Below are 19952 nucleotides of genomic sequence, written 5' to 3' on the forward strand. Positions count from 1 at the left end.
ACACATATATTTTTTATTTGTTTTTATTCATCTATCTATATTATCCTTACAAACTATTCCAATACCATGGAATAGTTTACCACACCATTAATGTCGAGAAAAATAAAATATAATATATTAAAAATATAATATACACAATATCGCTACTATGTATTCCCTGCGAACATATAAATATGTCGATAGTGTCGGAGATAGCATTCCGCAGGCGCAACAACTTGGACAACGGGGATCTGTGCAAAATACTTGTTCTTGCCCTTGGTATCGTAAATAACTTAGGCTTATATATAACATTTACTGCCAGTTCTCAAGGGCGTATAATGGACGAGAAGAACTGTCAACAAACTGCCACTCTTTTCAATTGCCAAGTTTTTTGTAATACAAAATGTTTGTAATAAGCTGCAATCATTATACCATGTTGCAGATGACATCTTTAGGTAGTTAACTATTATAATTTATCTATTTTACCGTTTATATATATGTGTAAAAAATAACGATTTGTATTCTATCAGCAGGAGGCATGTTCATATAAGAACACGCACATACATTCTCGTGGGAACAACACGCAAATACATATTAGAAACAACTAATATCACCGCATATACGATTTAAAGTACGACAGTCACCACAAGTCGCACCCGTTCAATGTCAATAATATATATTTTAACATGAGTACCTACCGAGAACTTTCTTCTCGATGTTCCTGGATAGCTGACCTCTTTCGGCTTCTAGTTCGAGGAAGGTCATGAATCTTTGCATCGACGCACGCGCACTCGCAGGTTCCCGGGATAGCGATTGTGAGAACATCATCTGAAAGAGTAGTAGTATGTTTATTTTATTCATATTAATTAGAAGGAAAAAAAATATTGCCGAAGACAGGAGAGAGTGGACGAAGTTGTGTGGCGCCAACGACCTTCAGAAATGAAGAGTGGGACTGAAGAAGAAGAACTTTCAATCTCGAAGGTATTCTTGTCGCTTCTCCCTCTCTCTGCTTCGTTTGTTTACTTATTAACACTTAGCTGTAAGTAAGAAATATACGAGTAGTACAATTAAAATAATTAAATAAAAAGGAGACCGACTGGCGGCCTTATTGCTTAACTGACCTTGGCTAGCTGATAGATTATCTCTTCCAGGGTGTACTCAGTGTAGAGTGTGTCAGCAGCTCGGAGTTTATCCATCATCTCTTCATATTCTTCTTCACTCACAATAGTTCCATCGCGGTCATAGTCAGACGTACCTGTAATACGAACACTATGCTTTTGTTTCTTGCCTAAAGGTTTTTACTTAAAAATTAACTTGGGCGTATTTAATTTGTTACACAGAGGTTATCCCAAACAATTATTATTTTGGGATTGAAGACTCACAATGCAATGAAGATCTCTCCTATGCCTCATTGAGGAGCTACAGGATTACTTACTATTATAAATTTTTCAGTGTAATATGCTACAAAAATAATGTACACAAATTCGCTTTGTACATTAATTGTAAAGAACAAATAGTGGTTTAAAAAATTCTTTAATACTAATAAAATTCTGTAATAATTACAATCAAGAGTAAAGCGAACTTTGATTAAAAATTACTTTCGAAACGTTATGTTCAACGTCGACTTAATAGAAATGTTAAACTTTGATAAGTTTATGTTAATGTATTCCCAGACTTTACAGATGAGTCTTATATAAGTACTGTTAAATATTAAGATTAATGCATAATTTAAAATAAAAAAACATTTGTGCAATTCACACATGGTAGAAGTGAAACCTTCAAAAACAAATATAAATTAATCATTTTCCACTATCTAAATGTGTGTGTTCTTTAAAAACAGTATATTTTAATTATACATTTTAATTTATAAGTTTAATATAAATCTTTAATTTGACAAAAACTAAAACAACGAAAGTTTGAAATTCGATCAAAAAAAAAGCGGCAGTAAATAGAGGCTGTATAATGCCTCCTATCTCATTTTCTCCCACGTTAAATCATATGATGAATTGATGTTTCTGTCTCTCTTTACCGCTGCATCCGGTTTGAAATCACGACGATTCGAAAGAAGTTTATCTATCTCATTTTCTCCCACGTTAAATCATATGAATTAATGTTTCTGTCTCTTTTTACTGTCGCTTTTTCGTTGCATCCGGTTTGAAATCACAACGATTCTAAAGAAGTTTCACTTCAAAAATCAAATACACAACTACACGCAATACTCGTCGAGCGAGTTTGCTTATCTTGCCGAAGTCGCGTACAAATTATTTGAAGAAGTATGAGGTATGAGGGTGTGCAATTATTTAATAAATTACCATCTAAAATTCGCAATATTGATGTCTTTGACAAATTCAAAAAGATGAATGTTAGAATGAACACTGTTAAGTAAAATTGAGCTAATGGCGACGTGTATCTCGCTCGTATATATACATATTAATATTAAGTTTCTCATGTAAATAAAAAAAAAATTTGTAATGAGAAATAAAGTTCTTTAAACATTATAATTCAATCCCCGCCACGCATCGTAACGTTTTACCACAACCTCCCTCCTAAATTCGTTGTGAACTTGAACGCCCCCTAATGCAAAAAATTGTACCTTATTAAACCCCTCAAGACATCTTGATATCTATAATATTTAGGGAGAAAAACCCCAAGTTCAACACTGCTTGAAATTACTTTATAAAATCTAGTAAAACTCACTGATAACGTTCGTCTGCAGCATAGGATCGTAGCCCCGTTTCGCAATCTCCGGTCGGAGATCAGATGAGACCGGTAGGGCTGGCACAGCGTTTAAATTGTTGCTCATATCCCAGGATTTGCTCGCGATTGACCGGACGATATCAGGGCTACCACCGAATGGGAATGATTGGAGCATTGGTCGGTATTGGTACATCTGAAATGAAAGAGCAATCGCCTGATGATGCGTTCATGCGTTGTAATTGTATCCCCCAAATGAAACTACAATTTTTGTCATTTAGTGGCAAACACAATTATTTCTCTCGGAATAGAATTCAGAATCTTCGAATTACATGCCCGGGGCAAATAGAGATTTCAAATTATATCTAATTTAACTGTCAAATTAAATTAGATATAATTTGAAATCTCTATTTGCCTGTCTGTATACAGAAATATTTTAAGTGACAAGTGCTAAATGTTATATTTAATTACTAACATTTAACCCTGGAGTGTTTCACTCCATTAACTAAAGCCAAATGTAGTACAGATAATTACACTCAGTTGAATTCAAGCCCATTCATTATGAACACGAACCATTTATTTATTTATTTATTTATTTGGTGCACAAAACACATTATAATCTTTACAAAAATAAACTTAAAACTAATAGTTATGAACAGGATTCTAATGTAAAACCATGTGCACACTGCAAAATTAATGTTACATCAATAAAAGGCTCATAACTAACAAAGGTAACATAGTAAAAAAAAAACAATAATAATAATAATAATAAGTTCCTCGACACCAATTTAACGTAACGTTAACCAGGACCACAAGGGTCAGCACTTAACCTACGATGGAGGATGTCTTTAACGACACTAATGAATTTATTGATGTTGCGACAGAATATGTCCACAAGTAAGTGGTTGCTCTTTGCCATCTCGTTATATTGACGAGCCATCCTGGTCAAAGGGTTGTAAAAAGAGATGTTATTCTTATAAGTTTGAAGGGAAAATAAATTGACTTCGTTAGCTCTACGGGCACTAAATCTAATGTTAAGGCTAATGTGAGCTAGTAGTTCGGGAGAGTCTATAATGGAGTGGGTGATTTTGTAAAGGTAAACTAAGTCGAAGACTATGCGTCTGGATTCTAATGGTTGAACTTTAAATTTCAGGAGTCTATCGCAATAATTTAAGTTAGACCGGCCAGGTTTTATACGATAACATAAAATTCTGAGAAATTTCCTCTGAATTCGTTCAATATCGTCAATGTGCACCTTATAATTCGGCGACCATATAGGACTACCGTATTCTAATATACTTCTTACGAGGCTGAAGTATAAGTACAAGGTGCTACGAGGATTTTTAAAACCTTTTGTGGATCTAAGAATAAAACCCAGTAGATGGTTTGCTTTAGACGTGATGTGACTATAGTGGGCACGGAATGAAAGCTTGTCATCGAACAGGATACCTAGGTCTTTTGCAACATCTGATCTGTTAACTAATTGACCATCTATGACGTAGTTCCATACGATTTTGTTTCGTTTATTAGTAAACGATATGACAAAACACTTGTCTATATTTAAATACATGTAGTTCGTCTTGCACCATTGTGATACGGTATTGATATCACGCTGTAATGTTAAGCAGTCATCTAAATTAGTAATAGAAGTAAATATTTTTAAGTCATCTGCATATAAGAGACAATTGCAGGACAGTTGTTGAATAAGGTCATTAATAAAAACTACGAAGAATAATGGCCCTAAGTGGGAACCCTGAGGTACTCCCGATGTAACTGCGATAGGTGCAGAGATGAAGCCCTTTAACGCAACCAACTGAGTTCTAGAGTCTAGGTATGAGCAGATCCATCTATATAAACTGCCGTGGATACCATGTGACGCTAACTTATGACAGAGCAGATGGTGATTTACTTTGTCAAAAGCCTTAGAGAAGTCAGTGTAAACAGAGTCAACTTGGCCACCTGTGGCAAAAACTTGACAGAGATAGTTTTTGTATTCCAGAAGGTTAGTGACCGTAGACCTGTTTCTAACAAAACCATGTTGCTTGTCTGAAAGAACAGGCTTAAAATGACTGAACAGATGAGTATACATCACTGACTCAAATAATTTAGCAGCGCAAGATAAAATACTTATCGGTCTATAGTTTTTACAATTGGACTTATCACCACTTTTATAAATAGGTATTATGTGGGCAGTTTTCCAGCGCTTAGGAAACACACCACTAGTTAACGATTTATTAAAGAGAACACATAATGGAATGGACAACTCCTTTCCGCAACTTTTTATGAAAATAGGAGGCAGAAGGTCAGGACCTGCCCCTTTGTTAATATCCAAACTATCTATTTTACGTTTGATATCTGTTACCGTAATAGAAAAGCCAGATAATATATTAAAATACGTGTTATTTACAGCACCAGATTGGTCAGTGTATATAGTTTTATTAGTTTTATCGTCAAAAACTGAACCAAAGTATCGCGAAAAAAGGTCACATATCCCCTGACCGTCTGTCTCAGAAGTATTTTCAAGTGTCATGGTGTGAGGCACTGAAATATGGCCTTTACGATTATTCACAAATCTCCAAAATGATTTTATGTCCTTGACCAACGAGTCCTCGATGGATGCGATATACTTGTCGTAACAAATCTTGGTAAGAAATTTGCATCTCTCCCTCAGCAAAGAGAAAACGTCGTAATCGCGGGGATTCCCAAACCTCTTAAACCGTTTATGATATAAGTTTTTTTCTTTATTACATTTAATTAAGGATTTGCTGTACCAGACTGGATAAGATGAGAATTTGCTACAACAACTTGGTGTATTTCTTGATATTATTTCAAATAAAAGCTCATAAAAAGCTTCGGTGCACTCATCAATACAAGGGGACGATAAGATTTCGGACCAGTTCACAGACTGGAGTTCAGATTTAATGTTTACAAAATTACATTTAGCAAAATTAAGCCGTTTAATGTTAGCGCGTTGAAGCCCTTTAGAAATCTGAATCGGAGAAAGAGTAATCAAAATTGCGGGATGATTTTTATCTAACAAACTTAATGCAAGTGTTTCATTGACACTAATACAATCTATATTAGAAAGCACCAAATCCAACAAGCGAGCGTTTGCATTTGTGATAAAGTTATGCTGTTTTAGATTACACAGTGACATTAATTCATTTAGTAGAAGGAGCTTCTTACTCGGGTTAGGGGAAATTGACAGAGAGGGATTAATCGAATCAGAGTAATCAGGTGTGTTAAAATCACCAATTAATAAGAAATTATCCAAAGGGAAACGATTAAGAAGTAAATTTTGGCAATGGCTATAAAAGAGTTCAAGCTTGTTAATTCTAATATCAGGAGGCAAATAGCAAACACATAAATTTATGCGAGAAGTGTCACGTGCTTCAGGAATAAGAGTAACCCAGACATCCTCCATATCACTATCCCACGATGCTTGACGGATGACCTGGTATTTTTTATGGACGGCGAGTAAAACTCCACCTCCCTCGGTTTTAGCACTGGAGGAATCCGCACGATCTCGTCTGAAGAGATTGTAACGGGCGTCAACAACTTCGCCATCGAAAACACTCATATTTAAGTTCGTTTCCGTCAAGCATATAATATCGAAGTTAGAATTTAACAGATTTAAAGAAAATTGAGTTAACTTGCTACGAATTCTGTTTACATTTTGATAAAATATATTAATCATTGTGGAAATAACGTGTGATTCAGTATATAAAAACAAAAATTGAACAAGTAACTTACTAAGCAATGATAAACAAACAAATTAGTAGTAGTAATAACAATTAAGACAATTTAGTGAAGGAATCATGACTTTTAATTAGAATGGCCGGGCTTGATTCATCCTTACGAACATAAATTTGGCCATATCGCACCCAAACAAACCTGTAGTTCTTGTCAGTAGAAAATTTACGTGCCGCATGGTGTAACTCTTTAGCTTCAGGAGACAAATGTTCAGACAAGTATATCCTGCTCGACGACGAGCCGCCAATACCAATATCGGTAGTAGATAGTTTGGTGTCAGGGTGGGACTTATTGAAGCGAGTCAACGCAGACAAGAGTGTATCACGCTGACGCTGCGTTGAGAGGGTAACTAGTATGTTTCGCGGCCTTTTGGAGTTTGAGTCCATCTTAGCTACACGACGACATGCTTTAACATCACTCTCAGATACCACAACATTTAAACACTCACAGAGTTTTTTGAATAACTCCATCAGATTCTCAGTCTTGCTTTCGGGTACCTCGTGAATCTCGAGGTTTAAGTCACGTGAAATCTTTTCAACTGTAAATAAACGACTCTGGAGTTTTGATAACGTGTTTTGAGATTTCGTAAGTTCAGTCTCGAGTACCCTGATTCGATTGTCTTTGTCTGCAATATTTGACTTCAAATCATTTTGTTCTAAGATGATAAAATCCGTTGTCGTCGTGAAGTCAGCCTTTACCAACTCAACAGCTCGGCTAACCTCGTCGGTCACCATATCCTTCAAGTCCTTTCTAAGCGCGGACCGTAGATTTAGCATAAACGATGAGTCAGGGGACAGTTTCAAGTCTATAAGTTTGCTAATACTGTCCAACGTAACCGGCTGCTTAGAAAAGTCAGCGCCTGCAGAAGTTTTCGTAGCAAAATCACACTCCGGCTCTTTACACGTCGTTATATATGAGGAGGCGCTTGGTGATTGGTTATTGCGACCCCGCCGGACAGGAGTATTATCGTCATTGTTTTTACGCCGAGTTACATTCTGACACAGAGGACAATTAAGTGATGCCAATTGCTCAGCACTGAGCTGCTTAGTCGACCCGGCAGCAACATCAAGGCATTCATAACAAAACTTGCGTTTGCAATTATTACACTTTAAAAAATGATCGACATTTAATACGTTATTACAGCCATGGCACTTCATAGCTTGATTAGATTCACTATTATTCACTTCACTGATTTTACGTATTCTGTATTACTTCAAATTTGACTTATAAAAGCTAACACTATTGTTAAAAATTGAATAATAACACTTATAACACGGCTAATAATACTTTTAACACGGCTATGGACTACCTTCCACCACGGTTGAAATAAGAATAATACATTACTTCATAATCGCTATGGTTTGCTAAGACTGATCTTGACCTTAATTTCAATTATATCTCCAAATGTAATTAGTAATTAGTTATAGTGGTGCGTATCTCTTAACCTATCTATGTGTGCGTTTTAAACACTGTGGAAAAACCAAATCGCCTAAGGCCCAAAATCTGAATTCCAAGAACAATCAATACTGAGGGTTTTTGTCTTTTGTATACGTGTTTGTTTTATCTCAGAAACATGTTTTAAGGTTGAGAATATGCCAAAGAGATGGAAAGAAGCATAGTGGGTGTAACACTGGGACATCGAACATGAGCAGTAGAAATAAGATCAACGACCAAAGTAGAGGTCGGAGGAAATTACAAGAACATCAGAGAATTAAAATGGCGCTGGACCGGGCACATAGCAAGAGATAGCAGGTTGAAATGGTCGATTTTTTTACAGCATAGCAACCACGCGATATAATAATGAAAAAAGGAAGATAGAGCAAAAGATGGGCAGACGTTATAAAGAGAATTAGAAGCACAATTTGGACAAGAAGACCTAACATCAGAAAGGAATCGAAGCAACTAGAAGAAGCCTATGTGCCACAGGATACGCTAATTACCCTTAATTAGTCGTGTGATCTATTAGATTAAGTTAGGTTTTGTAACTCAAATAAGTGTTAATATATTGGGTGTCAGCAATAAATGCTTACTAATAATAAATAGTTTTATTATATGTTAAATATAATATTATATGCAATTTCTTAAATTCCAAAAAATATATGACGATACGATTAACGTATTCTTAAATATACAAATGACAACCGATATTGATTATATTCTATTGGTTTTAGAATCTTAAACTCGGTATTTGATACTAAATTAAAATATACCAAATAGTAATGATAATAACAAATTAATTAATTGTTATATTACTGTTGTCAACAGCAAAGCATTTCATAGTTACTTACGTTACGTTTTCAATTATCTGCTAATTAGACGGATTATTTTATTGTACAGAATTGTGTTTGAGAAAACAAAGGTGTCTGGAAATGAGTAGATAACAGACACGCATTGTGGCTATTTCACTGAGAATTTTTCTTGGGATTAAAACAAAGAGAAAATAAATATGAGATGTAAAAAGATAATGTTATAAAAGTTTCTTCAACTGGTACAAACAACAAATAAAAGATTAAAAGGTAGACCAAAGGAAAAATGAATGCTGAAAAAAAATGGATCGCCAAATCAAGAGATGTGGAGCAAAATGAAGGAGGCCTTTAAAAGGTGTCCATAATTATGTATGATTTAGAAAATTTATTTATCTTTTAAATTTATATGCATTGAAATGATTAATTATATAATAGTAATAGTAATATTTTATGTTTTTTAATGCATGCATATATTATGTAATAATTAATCATATGATATACTTGTTTAATATAATATTCATTATGAATATAAAGAGGCTATAATAATATATAATGTAAAAACCACTGTACGGATTTATAAGTAAAATGTAATAAGTAAAAGTGATAGTTTCTGAAGACCTAAGCAAACTTTAATAAAGAGGTTAACACTTTACCATGTATATATGTATAATAAAGTAAACTGTATAGACTGTAGCCTAAATACACAAAATGGACATTACAGTAATATTAGCTTTAAATTTTCATCAAAGTTTTATAAATCTAAGTTTTCAATCGTATTTATCTAAAGCATATAATTCAAATAATATAAATAAAGAATATATATATATATATATATATATATATATAAATATTTCAGTAAAGTCAATTACATATTTAATAATTATGAAAGTTAATGCCTCAATCGTACAAAGTTGTTTGGAATCGATACGGCATATTGAATTTTATTATATAGGCTGAAAAGTTTATTGTCCCTTACCCGTTTTATGATCAATCTTTGCTTTATATGTCTTGCACTAAACCCACGTGTTGCTGTACATTAGTTTCGGTCACAGACGACACAAGGTTTGACCTACTTTCTGATAAATACAAACCTATTTGACCTGGCAATGATACTGAAATACGACTTCTATTTTTATATTATCACTGAAAGTCTACTCAAACAGAAAATAAAGATATGTTATTTATACACCAGTGTAAATTTTCCGCAACGTTTTATATGTCGACTGTATTGTGTGCTACGATAATGCTACGGCAGGTTATTTTTTGTAATGAGAAATAAAGTTCTTTAAACATTATTTCATGCGTCCCAATTTATTTTCACTTTCTTTTAGAATACCAGATTTATACTAAATTATTATACAACTTACCTTTGCATTTTGTTCTATAAGTGCGTTCCTCAGTTTATCTTGTTGAGCGTTCTCTGCGTTAATGGTTTGAGCATAATGCGCCCGAAGATAGTCGATGTTAAATTTTATCTCTTGCAGAAAGGCTATGGCCTCTTCTTTGTTCATCTACATAAAATACAACATTTAACGAAACTGTGCTTTTATTTTTTAATATCTACTTTTTTAGTATAGCATATGGCAATTGGGGTACGAAGAGGAAAGTATACAACGTAGGACACACCAGTGATGAAATTATTGACTAGCTGTCATGTTTAATTCAATAGTATAAAATATAAATTATTTCTTCGACTACCAAAAATGTAATCGGAATGCATTTGCGTTGCATGGCCTTCTGGTAATGACCATGGGCGGGCGATATCATTTATCATCAGATTTCCAGCCTGCCCGTTCGTAATGAATATTTCAAAAAAAAATTAAGAGAGAAAATTATTTAATCATGACTTATACTGTAGTTTTCAGGTCATTCCCGATATATTTGTAAATATATAATGAATTAATTAAAAAAAAATTAGTGTATTGCTTAGTTTCAACTTAAAATATATATATATATATATATATATATATATATATATATATATATATATATATATATATATATATATATATATATTGGTTGGCTATTAAAAGGAACTTCAAGTATAATAACCATCCCTTAATTACTAGAAAATTATCATTCGTAACACAAAAAGTTTGATTATAGCTGGTTATAAATGTATCAAATTATTTAACAACTTTTATTACATTTTGAATATTCAATTAACGAAACCCTGACACGATTAACCTTTCAGAGACCAGGCTTTATGAATTACAATGAAAATTTAATAATTCATTGTTCGTTTCTTATAACTTAGCAGTATTCACGTATACAATTACAGACTATATGTACAATTAGTATTACAATAAACTGTGCCTTCATACAAACATTGTAAACATTCAATACAAATAGGGAATAAAAATGTATTTATAATAACCTAGTAAGGACGTTGAAAGTACGATGCAAAAGTACAAAATCCTGAACGTGCATTCGGTTCGTTAGTGCACCGATGGAGATTTTTCTACAAGCACAATTTACTACTCACTTATAAGGTGAGTATTAAATTCACCAATTCGACTTAGGGTCCTTCAAGAAAAGAGCGTACCAATTTTAAAAGGCCGGCAACGCACTCGCGAGCCCTCTAGCATTGAGAGTGTCCATGGGCGGCGGTATCACTTAACATCAGGTGAGCCTCCTGCCCGTTTGCCCCCTGTTCTATAAAAAATAGGTGAAGGAAAATATTGTACGAAATTTATATTACAATTATAGCCATGTGTGTAATTATTAGACACATACCAATCCCTCTTGAAGGAATTCCTCTATTGCGTTTGTTACTCCATGTTCGTCGCCAGTCCAGAAAACATATTCAGCCATATCCAGAGGCGAGTATTGTACTCCGGCGTATGATGAGTAGTGGTCCATCTGTTTAATATTAATAGAACATTTAACTTCGACGGGTTTTTACAAGCAAAAGTCCCCTAATAGGGGTAGGCCATCACTGAATTGTGATACTTATAAACTGAGCAAAAGGAACCATAGCGCATTTTATCGAATACTAGAAAAGCGCTAACTAATACCAGTAACGCTGATATTTCATATGAGCTTCATGATACGTTATGCAATCTTCAGGCTGCATGTCATAGCTTATGCTAAAACATAATAATTAGCTGATAATCTCTTACGGCCTACTGGAGTGCCGCCAGTTTCGGCCTATAAAAGCAGCGCGTACAGACTCGGGATACCCTTCAGGCTGCGCTAAGCTTTCAGGCTGAGCTAAGCTCGCCAAACAGCCCGTGCTGAGCTGTAAAGGCCCTTAAGGCCAACAGCGAGATTCTATTCCAAAAAAAAAACCGGGATACCCATTTAGACCGAGCTATGCTCAAGGTCAAGGTCTTATGGCTGACGTTGCGGGCCTTTTAAGAATTTGTATTGCGTAATTGTTATCGTCAGTTAGTGTAATTGCTTCATTTGTTTTTTTAGTTATTCTGTGTAACTTTTTGTTTGTGGTCTTAAGCATGGCCTTGTTGATCCTTTAAATATATGAAAATAAATGAAAGAGCGCTCTGTGGACTGTGTATTTCATATTATATAAACTAGTTTGATCCGCTTTTGCGTCATTCGTGCACGTACGAGTTTCTGCTGTACTAAATCTTTCTCGGCTTTGTCAAAATCACTGGAATTATGACCGAGAAGGACGTAGTCTGCCGCTCTCAATTTACATAAAATTCTTTGAAGTAAATTTGACATATTACAACTTCGGATTTTTAATATTGTTTCGGTGGGATTTGACTACTTTTAAGTAGGCTACTAGTATTTAGTTCTATATAAATTGACTATATAGAAATACTTGTCCTTTACAAAAGCGAATCAAAACATGACTTTATAACAATTTAATATTAAAGTTAATAATTCTGTAAGGGTACTTTAAAAGAATAGATTGCCGTATTCAAAATGAGATCGTTAGGTTTACGAGTAACAGACGCGAGGGCTATAAACCGGTGCGTTATGGTCGGAATGCATTATTTTAATTTTAGTAACAGGGTTTTTATGTAGAAATTTTCCAAGGTAATTAATAAAATTACTTATTTTATAAGGAATTAAGCATTTATTTATTTATTTCGTAATCCTACAGTTAACATAAATTATATATATATTATATATACTGAATAATAAGAAGAATAAAAAAGAATAATATACTGAAAATATAGCCAAATATGGACATGATACATTTTACTACAAAAAGAGTTACAAAAAAGTATTTAATACATTTAACTAACTGTGATTTCATTCGTTTAACTATCCAACTGGTTGTGTTGTGTGATGGTTTAAAAGTGTATGGGTATGTATGTGATGGTGTGTATGTGGAGTGTGCTCATGATGTAGGTGATTTTGCGCTATGGATATTCTTAATACACTTTTAAACCACATTCCGCGATAACCAAAACAAGTCAAGGCTTAAATAGTGGTCATTGTATTTCCGGGCTGCGCGATACAAAACTGAACTGAACTATATTAAGTAACTGTTAGATTGTTTGCTAGTTACCTTGCGTATTTATTAGATTGTTTTCGTATTTTGATAGATAAAAATAACGAAAACAATCTGCCGTGACAAAAAAAAGGTTGAGAATCACTGGACCCTAGCCTTTTAACTAAACGGCGCTATTTAACTAGCGAAAGATATTCAACCGTAGCGTTTGTTACAACATTTAATAAATTGGCTGGCTAATGCTTAGGACCTTAATACGATAGAGTCATTATTTGGCAGAAATAAATAAAAGTGAAACATATGACAAAAAGATTTCTTTTAAATTTAAATTAATTCAGCAAAATTGACATTGATTTTTTGTTTGAGAGTGGCAGAAAGTGGAATTAAATGTTTAAAAACAGGCTAGACAAGTAATTAAACGTCGTCAAGTCATTTGCCTAGTTGTTTGATCAATTGGCTGAATATCTTTCAGGCCGCTAGTTAAACGGCGCTGTTTAATTATAAGGCTAGGCTGTTAGCTGCCACATATATACGTATAAGAAAGAGGTATACTAACGTTATTCTTAGTTTCCTTGGTGATGTCGGCGTTAAATGCTCGACGAACAGCAGTATGACCGTTTGACGGATTCGAAGTTGCTGAACCGGGTTGAATTAGTCGAGCTGCACCATGAAATACCTAAACAGAGATAATAAAATATTATACATTGGTACATGTAGACTTTTGCCCAGACTTCTGTGCTTCTGGAAGGAGCTAGGCTGGCTAAATTAGCCAGGGCTTTACGGAAAACGGACCAAATTGGAGTCTATTTTCGGAAAATGAGTCCACCTACCTTACCTTACATTGGTAAATTAACTAAAGGGTCAAGAAACCTCAGTCAAAATAATGATTTATAATTTTCCGTATAAAAAAAATTCATTCATATACGTAGCAATGTATGTAAATTTCATTATTTTAAAAAATAACGCTGTCAATGTAAATTAAGATCATGGGCGGAAGGTAAGCAAGAAAAACTGGTATGTAAATCGCCGCAATTAATTTTAATAGCCGTGATTTTGGCTACTACAACACAACTCTAACTCTACAACTTCTATAGCGTGTAGCATGTATAAGTTATATAGATAATAAATAAATAAATGTAACATTAGAAGCATTCAATGTTTATTTCTTTTTTGACGTTCATACGTGTACATTATGTTATCTATTTGAATAAATGATTTTTGAATTTGAATTTAGATAATGTCATTTTCATTAAAATGCGTAGTACAAAATATTTTTAAATCAGTATTTATGAAACATAGTTTCACAACATTTCAGAGATCAAAGGGGCACGTGATTCTATTGCAATTATATACCGATACCTCTATATGGTTTCCCTTAGTTGAATAAGTTACACGTGTCAGCACTTTTTGTGTGTGATCGATAATGCCCACGCAATTCGGAGACAAGATAATTTCATAGTTCTCTTTTATTACTTTTCAATGTTTTTTTTATTTTCTATTGCCATTTTTTATTTACATACATAAATACATTTATTATCCTTTCAGACATGTATGTACTTCTGTTCATGTTCTTATTTTCTACCTTTGTTTATTCATTGATTTTTTTTCATTATGACACACTTATAAATTATGTAAGGGATGCCGTAGACAAGTAATAATTATTATGAATAATAATTATGAATAACAAGACTAGTTATTAAATCTTACATTTAGAATCTTACATTGCCTTAGCTACGATTTTGAAAGTGCTTAAATATTTTTTTTTAATTTATTATTTTTGATTTTTACCTATTTACAATAAACAATAATCTATCAACTTAATTGGGAGTCTTTTTGCTGTAAAATATTTAAATCATCGAGTTACGTAGCTTATGTTATACCTTCGCGTTTCTATACAAAATGTATCTGAATATAAATGGTATAAAATTAGGGCCTCAGATTTCTGTCCTTGTTTTGTTTATTGGTTTTTTTTCAAATAGGCAAGTAGGTGATCAGCCTTTTGTAGTCGTATGCTTGGAACATATTTAATCAAACATGACAATAATAAAAAATATATATTTTATTCAATTCTTAATATAGACATAAAAGTTATTCAAAGCATCAACAATTAAATATTCTAAATAATATATCCATACAAAAATAATTTAATTTAAATCATAAACAATATGATGTACAGTAAACTAGAAAAAGTAAGATTGTTACTTCGATCTTTTGTCGAAGAAAACATTTTATATGAAAATAGTATTCACAATGAAACAAAGGAATTATGCGAGGCAATTCGAGTTTGAAAAATACGATAGTATAGTGCAATCTCGAATGGAGTTTTATAGTTGTATTATATTGTATTCTTGTGTATATAGTGTTTGAAGTTTCTTGTGTCTAGTGTAGTAAACATAATGCTACATGCATTATGTATGTGCCTTTCGCCTGTATTTACTTTTAGAAGTTTTTGTGTCTGTATAAACATGTTGTCTTTATAAACGTATCTATGGGTATAACTTTCTAACTTATCATATAAATGGTTACAATAAACCTATGTTTTTTGATATGGACATAATTATATTACAGGAGCCTGTGGAATCATAGATATGAATTTGTATTTCCTATATTGTATGAGTGACCCACCACCATTATTTTTTACCTTAATTTATGATTGTTTCAGTTTATTAAGTATTTAGTGAAGGTATAGTACTTATTGCAATTAAATGCAAAAAATCAGGTCGTTGCGTTTCATCCCAATATTAGTGAGCAATTTTTATTAAAATACGATTTCAAAATGGATTCTAATCTATGACACATTTAGTAAATAGATAGTTCGAATAAGTTATATAACAATAATTTAGACAAAACATCACTCAGATGAAAGAAAATCAGAATCTCAGCGGTTGTAACTCTAGATTTACTTAAAAAAAAAACTAAGGTGAGAATATTAAATTTAAATTAATTTTTTAATCACAGTTTTAAACCAACCTTAGTAGTCTGTTCCTCACTTGGAGCGGATGTAGATTCAACCAGGCTGACATGTTCTCCATCCTGCACGAGGGTTTTATGAACGTTTTTAGATGGTAAGTCTACTTGAGTTTCAGCATGAATTTTGGGCTTCTCATCATTCTCCGAATCTGCCGTTGCGTGCTGCTCCAGCCGCGATACTAGCTCACCATTGGATTGTACTGTATCTAAAAAAATATCAATACAATTAAATGGGTTACAGGGTTTTTTGATAATCGGCTAAATCATCATGTTATTTATCATTTATTCCAGGGGCTTATTGCATTTAAGAGCAGTGTTGGCCTAGTGGCTTCAGCGTGCGACTCTCATATCTGAGGTCGTAGGTTTGATCCTCGGCTGTGCATCAAAGTACTTTCTTTCTATGTGCGTATTTAACATTTGCTCGAACGATGAAGGAAACAACGTGAGGAAACCGATATGTTTTAGACCCAAAAAAAAGTCGACGACGTGTGTCAGGCACTGAAGGCTGATCTCCTACTTGCCTATTAGATTTAAAAATGATCATGAAACAGATTCAGAAATCTGAGGCCAGGACCTAAAGAGGTTGTAGCGCTACTGATTTTTTTTATTGCATTTAAATTTGAGCCTAATTGTCCATTTTTTATATTCGAAAAGTCGGTCGTTCAATTTTTAGGCTAACATTGTTAAAGTACGGTGAAAAAGCCAATAAGGGGTGATTTTTATGTTATTTCAACCGTGAAATTACTGAGTTTCAATGATAAAATTTTGGTTTAGATAATTATTTAAAAACTAACCAAGACTGTGATATTCGATATGCTCGCTCTTCAATTCCTGGTTGTCTTTTGACGCGTCCTCTGTAAAAAGACATATAATTTATTATTTAAGTAGGTTTTTCTTATTTTACTACTTCTATGTGATATTATCTACTATGTCATAAGTAATTTGGGTACATTTATACGTTTCGTATCACGTTTTTAATTTACAAACGTTTAAGTTTTGCGCGTACCAAATGCGAACTTCATATTTTTATTTTCGTATTATATGTATTTCAAAATTTTACTAGCGTTATTCGTTATATATTTTGCCAGCTAGTTATTTAAAGTACGTAGTCTGCGCCTTGCAGGTAGCAAGCATACCGAATTACCCTAGGCAGAAAATTCCAAATTTAAATATTACGGTAATCCGTACATATTACATTGCTTAAGCGTGGGACATATAGAATTTACTTTCTATGTGCGAATTTACCACTAGCTTGTACTTTAAAAGAAAACATCGTGCAGACTCTAGCAAGCCTCATTCGCAAAAAGTCGAAAGCGTGAGTCACCTACTTGCCTAGTAGAATAAAAAAAAACAGATACAGAAATCTAAGCCTAGAACGAATTTACCCCACTGGTGTGTATTCCATTACCAAAACGTTTAAAAAAATCTAGATCACATACTAGCCTATATGAATATGATATTGCCAGTTCTTCTCTTCCGTTCTTGGTTTGAGAACTGGCAGTAAAATTATAGTATAATTATATTTTTATATATAGTATTATTTTTTCTTTTTTGACGTTCATAAGTGGACATTATGTTACCTACATTAATAAATTATTTTTGATTTTGATTTTTACTTATTTACAATAAACAATAATCCATCAACTTAGATCACATACTACCCGATATGAAATGTGCCATAGAAATAAATCATATAACAAAAGATCTTATAGAATGGATGACTGGATACGATCTAAAGAAAATTCTGCAAATATTGGCTCAACGTTTATTTTTAGAAGGGGTTTTCAATAACGAGAATGTAGTGATATGGAAGATTGAATCCGTATCTATAAATGGAAGTCCGCTCTATTTCTTTTAAGCCCTGTTTTGTTAGTTACACTTTAACAAAATTTTATAAAAAAAACATTTGATTATCATCGGTTTAATTTATTTGACTGTTTATGAAAAGAATCTAGATTTGGGCGGATTCATATTTTAATTAGAAGCATATAGATTACTTGATCAAAATCAAAATCATTAATTCATCTAGGTAACAACGTACACTTATGAACTTAAAAAAATAAATATATATTTAATCCTTCTAATTTTATATTTACTGCAATTACTCAAATAGGAATAATGATTGACATACATATTTTGACACATTTGACAATTGACACGACTTAAGTATTAATTAATATTCAAAAAACTATTAAAAGCATACAGTAAGCATTACGTTGAAAATGAGCAAACATAAATAGCGCTATAATGTATCTTTTATAAATACAACGTGAGCTTTGTAAAGATTGAGCTTCGAAAAGATTTTCTATTTTCTAAAGTCGTAAAGTTCGTCTTATTACTTTCACACGTCTTAGAAGGAAAATATTAAAATAGTAAATTCTCTCGCCCAAGTTAGAGACTTATTAATACTATAAAAGTTTGTGAGTATGTTTGTACATAATCATATATATGTAATGTAATGTAATCATCGGAACTACTGAACTACTACTAGTAGAAAGCTGCATTATTGATAGTGATTCAGAGTACAAGAAATAAATTCCTTATAATATTATAATGAAGCCTTTGAAACACTTTTTCAGAGGGTGTGTCAGCTAACAACAATAAATGATGGGATTGTGGCTTTTTTATATCTAGAAAGTAGTACTTTATGGTATATTTGTCTAAATTTAAAGTATAACACTACTCTTTAAAACGTCTAACGAACATCAAACTTGTATCTTTCTTTTTATTATATCCAGTATAAATATTTATATTATAAGGTTTAAATATTTTGTGTTATATTATCTACTTAGCTAACTTTCTGCTGTCTTGTTTTGCTTTGTATTTTTTTTTATCAGTGATACTTGTGTATATAACCAATGTGTTAATTATTTTATATAGATGTATCTGTTTTGTTTTCCAAATAAATTAACTCACTATCAATATGATATCCGATTTATAATTGCCACGAAAAACTGGAATACTGCTATTGATGTATAAAGTTATCGAAATTTTATCAAATGATAAGGCTTTATCACCCCTTACTACGAGTTAAATGAGAGAGTTTTAACTATTATTACAACAACAATTAAAAAGGTTAACTAAGAATACCTAAAGGTTATATAAGTTACATAAAATAGTATTTGATATATAATATAATAAACAATAAGTCTTATTTATAACAATCTTAACTTAAAATTATAATTAATTTTCTTACCAATTTTGAGTTTTTCCAATTGTTCAACTGGAATATCCTGCAAATAAAAAAGGATTTCTAACTCACATTATTAACAAAAACCACCTTAATAAAACCCAATCTAATAGAACTGGCAATTAGTTTATAATGGTAAGTAAATAGATCAACCAAATTTAACAAATATTAGCTTTAAGAGTGCCTACGGTAAAATTATTATAATTATATGTATACTTTTTCCTAGTCATGGCTAGAACAACTCAGCTCCTTACGTTTTAAGTAAAATATTATTTATTTATTAATTGTTTTTGAATTATTATTAGTTATTATTACGCAATTTTCCATAAAAACAACTAGTAAGTTTTAGTTTAAGCTAACGTATAAAAAGGAAAACCTCTTTATATTATTTGAAGTCGGTAAAAACATAGAACTGTAGCTATTGCATTGGCCTAGATATATTTCTATGTCACGGTCAATGATTAATTATTTGGCTTCTAAGCCCTGAAAACTAAGCAGTTTTGTTATCGTGTGAAACAAGTGTCATATGTGTGCGTATTTTTTTTTAGTTCTTTCCAAATTATTAATGAGTAATATAATAGTAATAATATAGTCGATGTAAAGAGTATAAAATGCGGGACCTCTTTTTATAAAAATCCCATAATACGTATGTAAACCAGAATACACTGGTTACTTAAAAATAAATTCTTTTCAA

At 32.5% G+C, this 19952-nt stretch overlaps 1 protein-coding gene across 1 annotated transcript in view; it reads right to left on the minus strand.

Annotated features, from left to right (window-relative positions):
• Nucleotides 1-19952, minus strand: part of LOC110996992 — a 44775-nt gene that overhangs the window by 3814 nt on the left and 21009 nt on the right. Inside the window, exons 4-12 of the mRNA XM_045628887.1 lie at nucleotides 19265-19301; nucleotides 16863-16922; nucleotides 16069-16274; nucleotides 13655-13774; nucleotides 11409-11534; nucleotides 10040-10183; nucleotides 2677-2869; nucleotides 1101-1234; nucleotides 678-807 (exon numbers count right to left, since the gene is read on the minus strand). Of these exons, the coding sequence (XP_045484843.1) occupies nucleotides 678-807; nucleotides 1101-1234; nucleotides 2677-2869; nucleotides 10040-10183; nucleotides 11409-11534; nucleotides 13655-13774; nucleotides 16069-16274; nucleotides 16863-16922; nucleotides 19265-19301 (1150 nt within the window). The remainder of the gene's footprint in view (nucleotides 1-677; nucleotides 808-1100; nucleotides 1235-2676; nucleotides 2870-10039; nucleotides 10184-11408; nucleotides 11535-13654; nucleotides 13775-16068; nucleotides 16275-16862; nucleotides 16923-19264; nucleotides 19302-19952) is intronic.

Source organism: Pieris rapae, chromosome 7, assembly GCF_905147795.1.
Source record: "Pieris rapae chromosome 7, ilPieRapa1.1, whole genome shotgun sequence".
In the NCBI taxonomy this organism is placed as follows: Eukaryota; Metazoa; Arthropoda; class Insecta; order Lepidoptera; family Pieridae; genus Pieris; species Pieris rapae.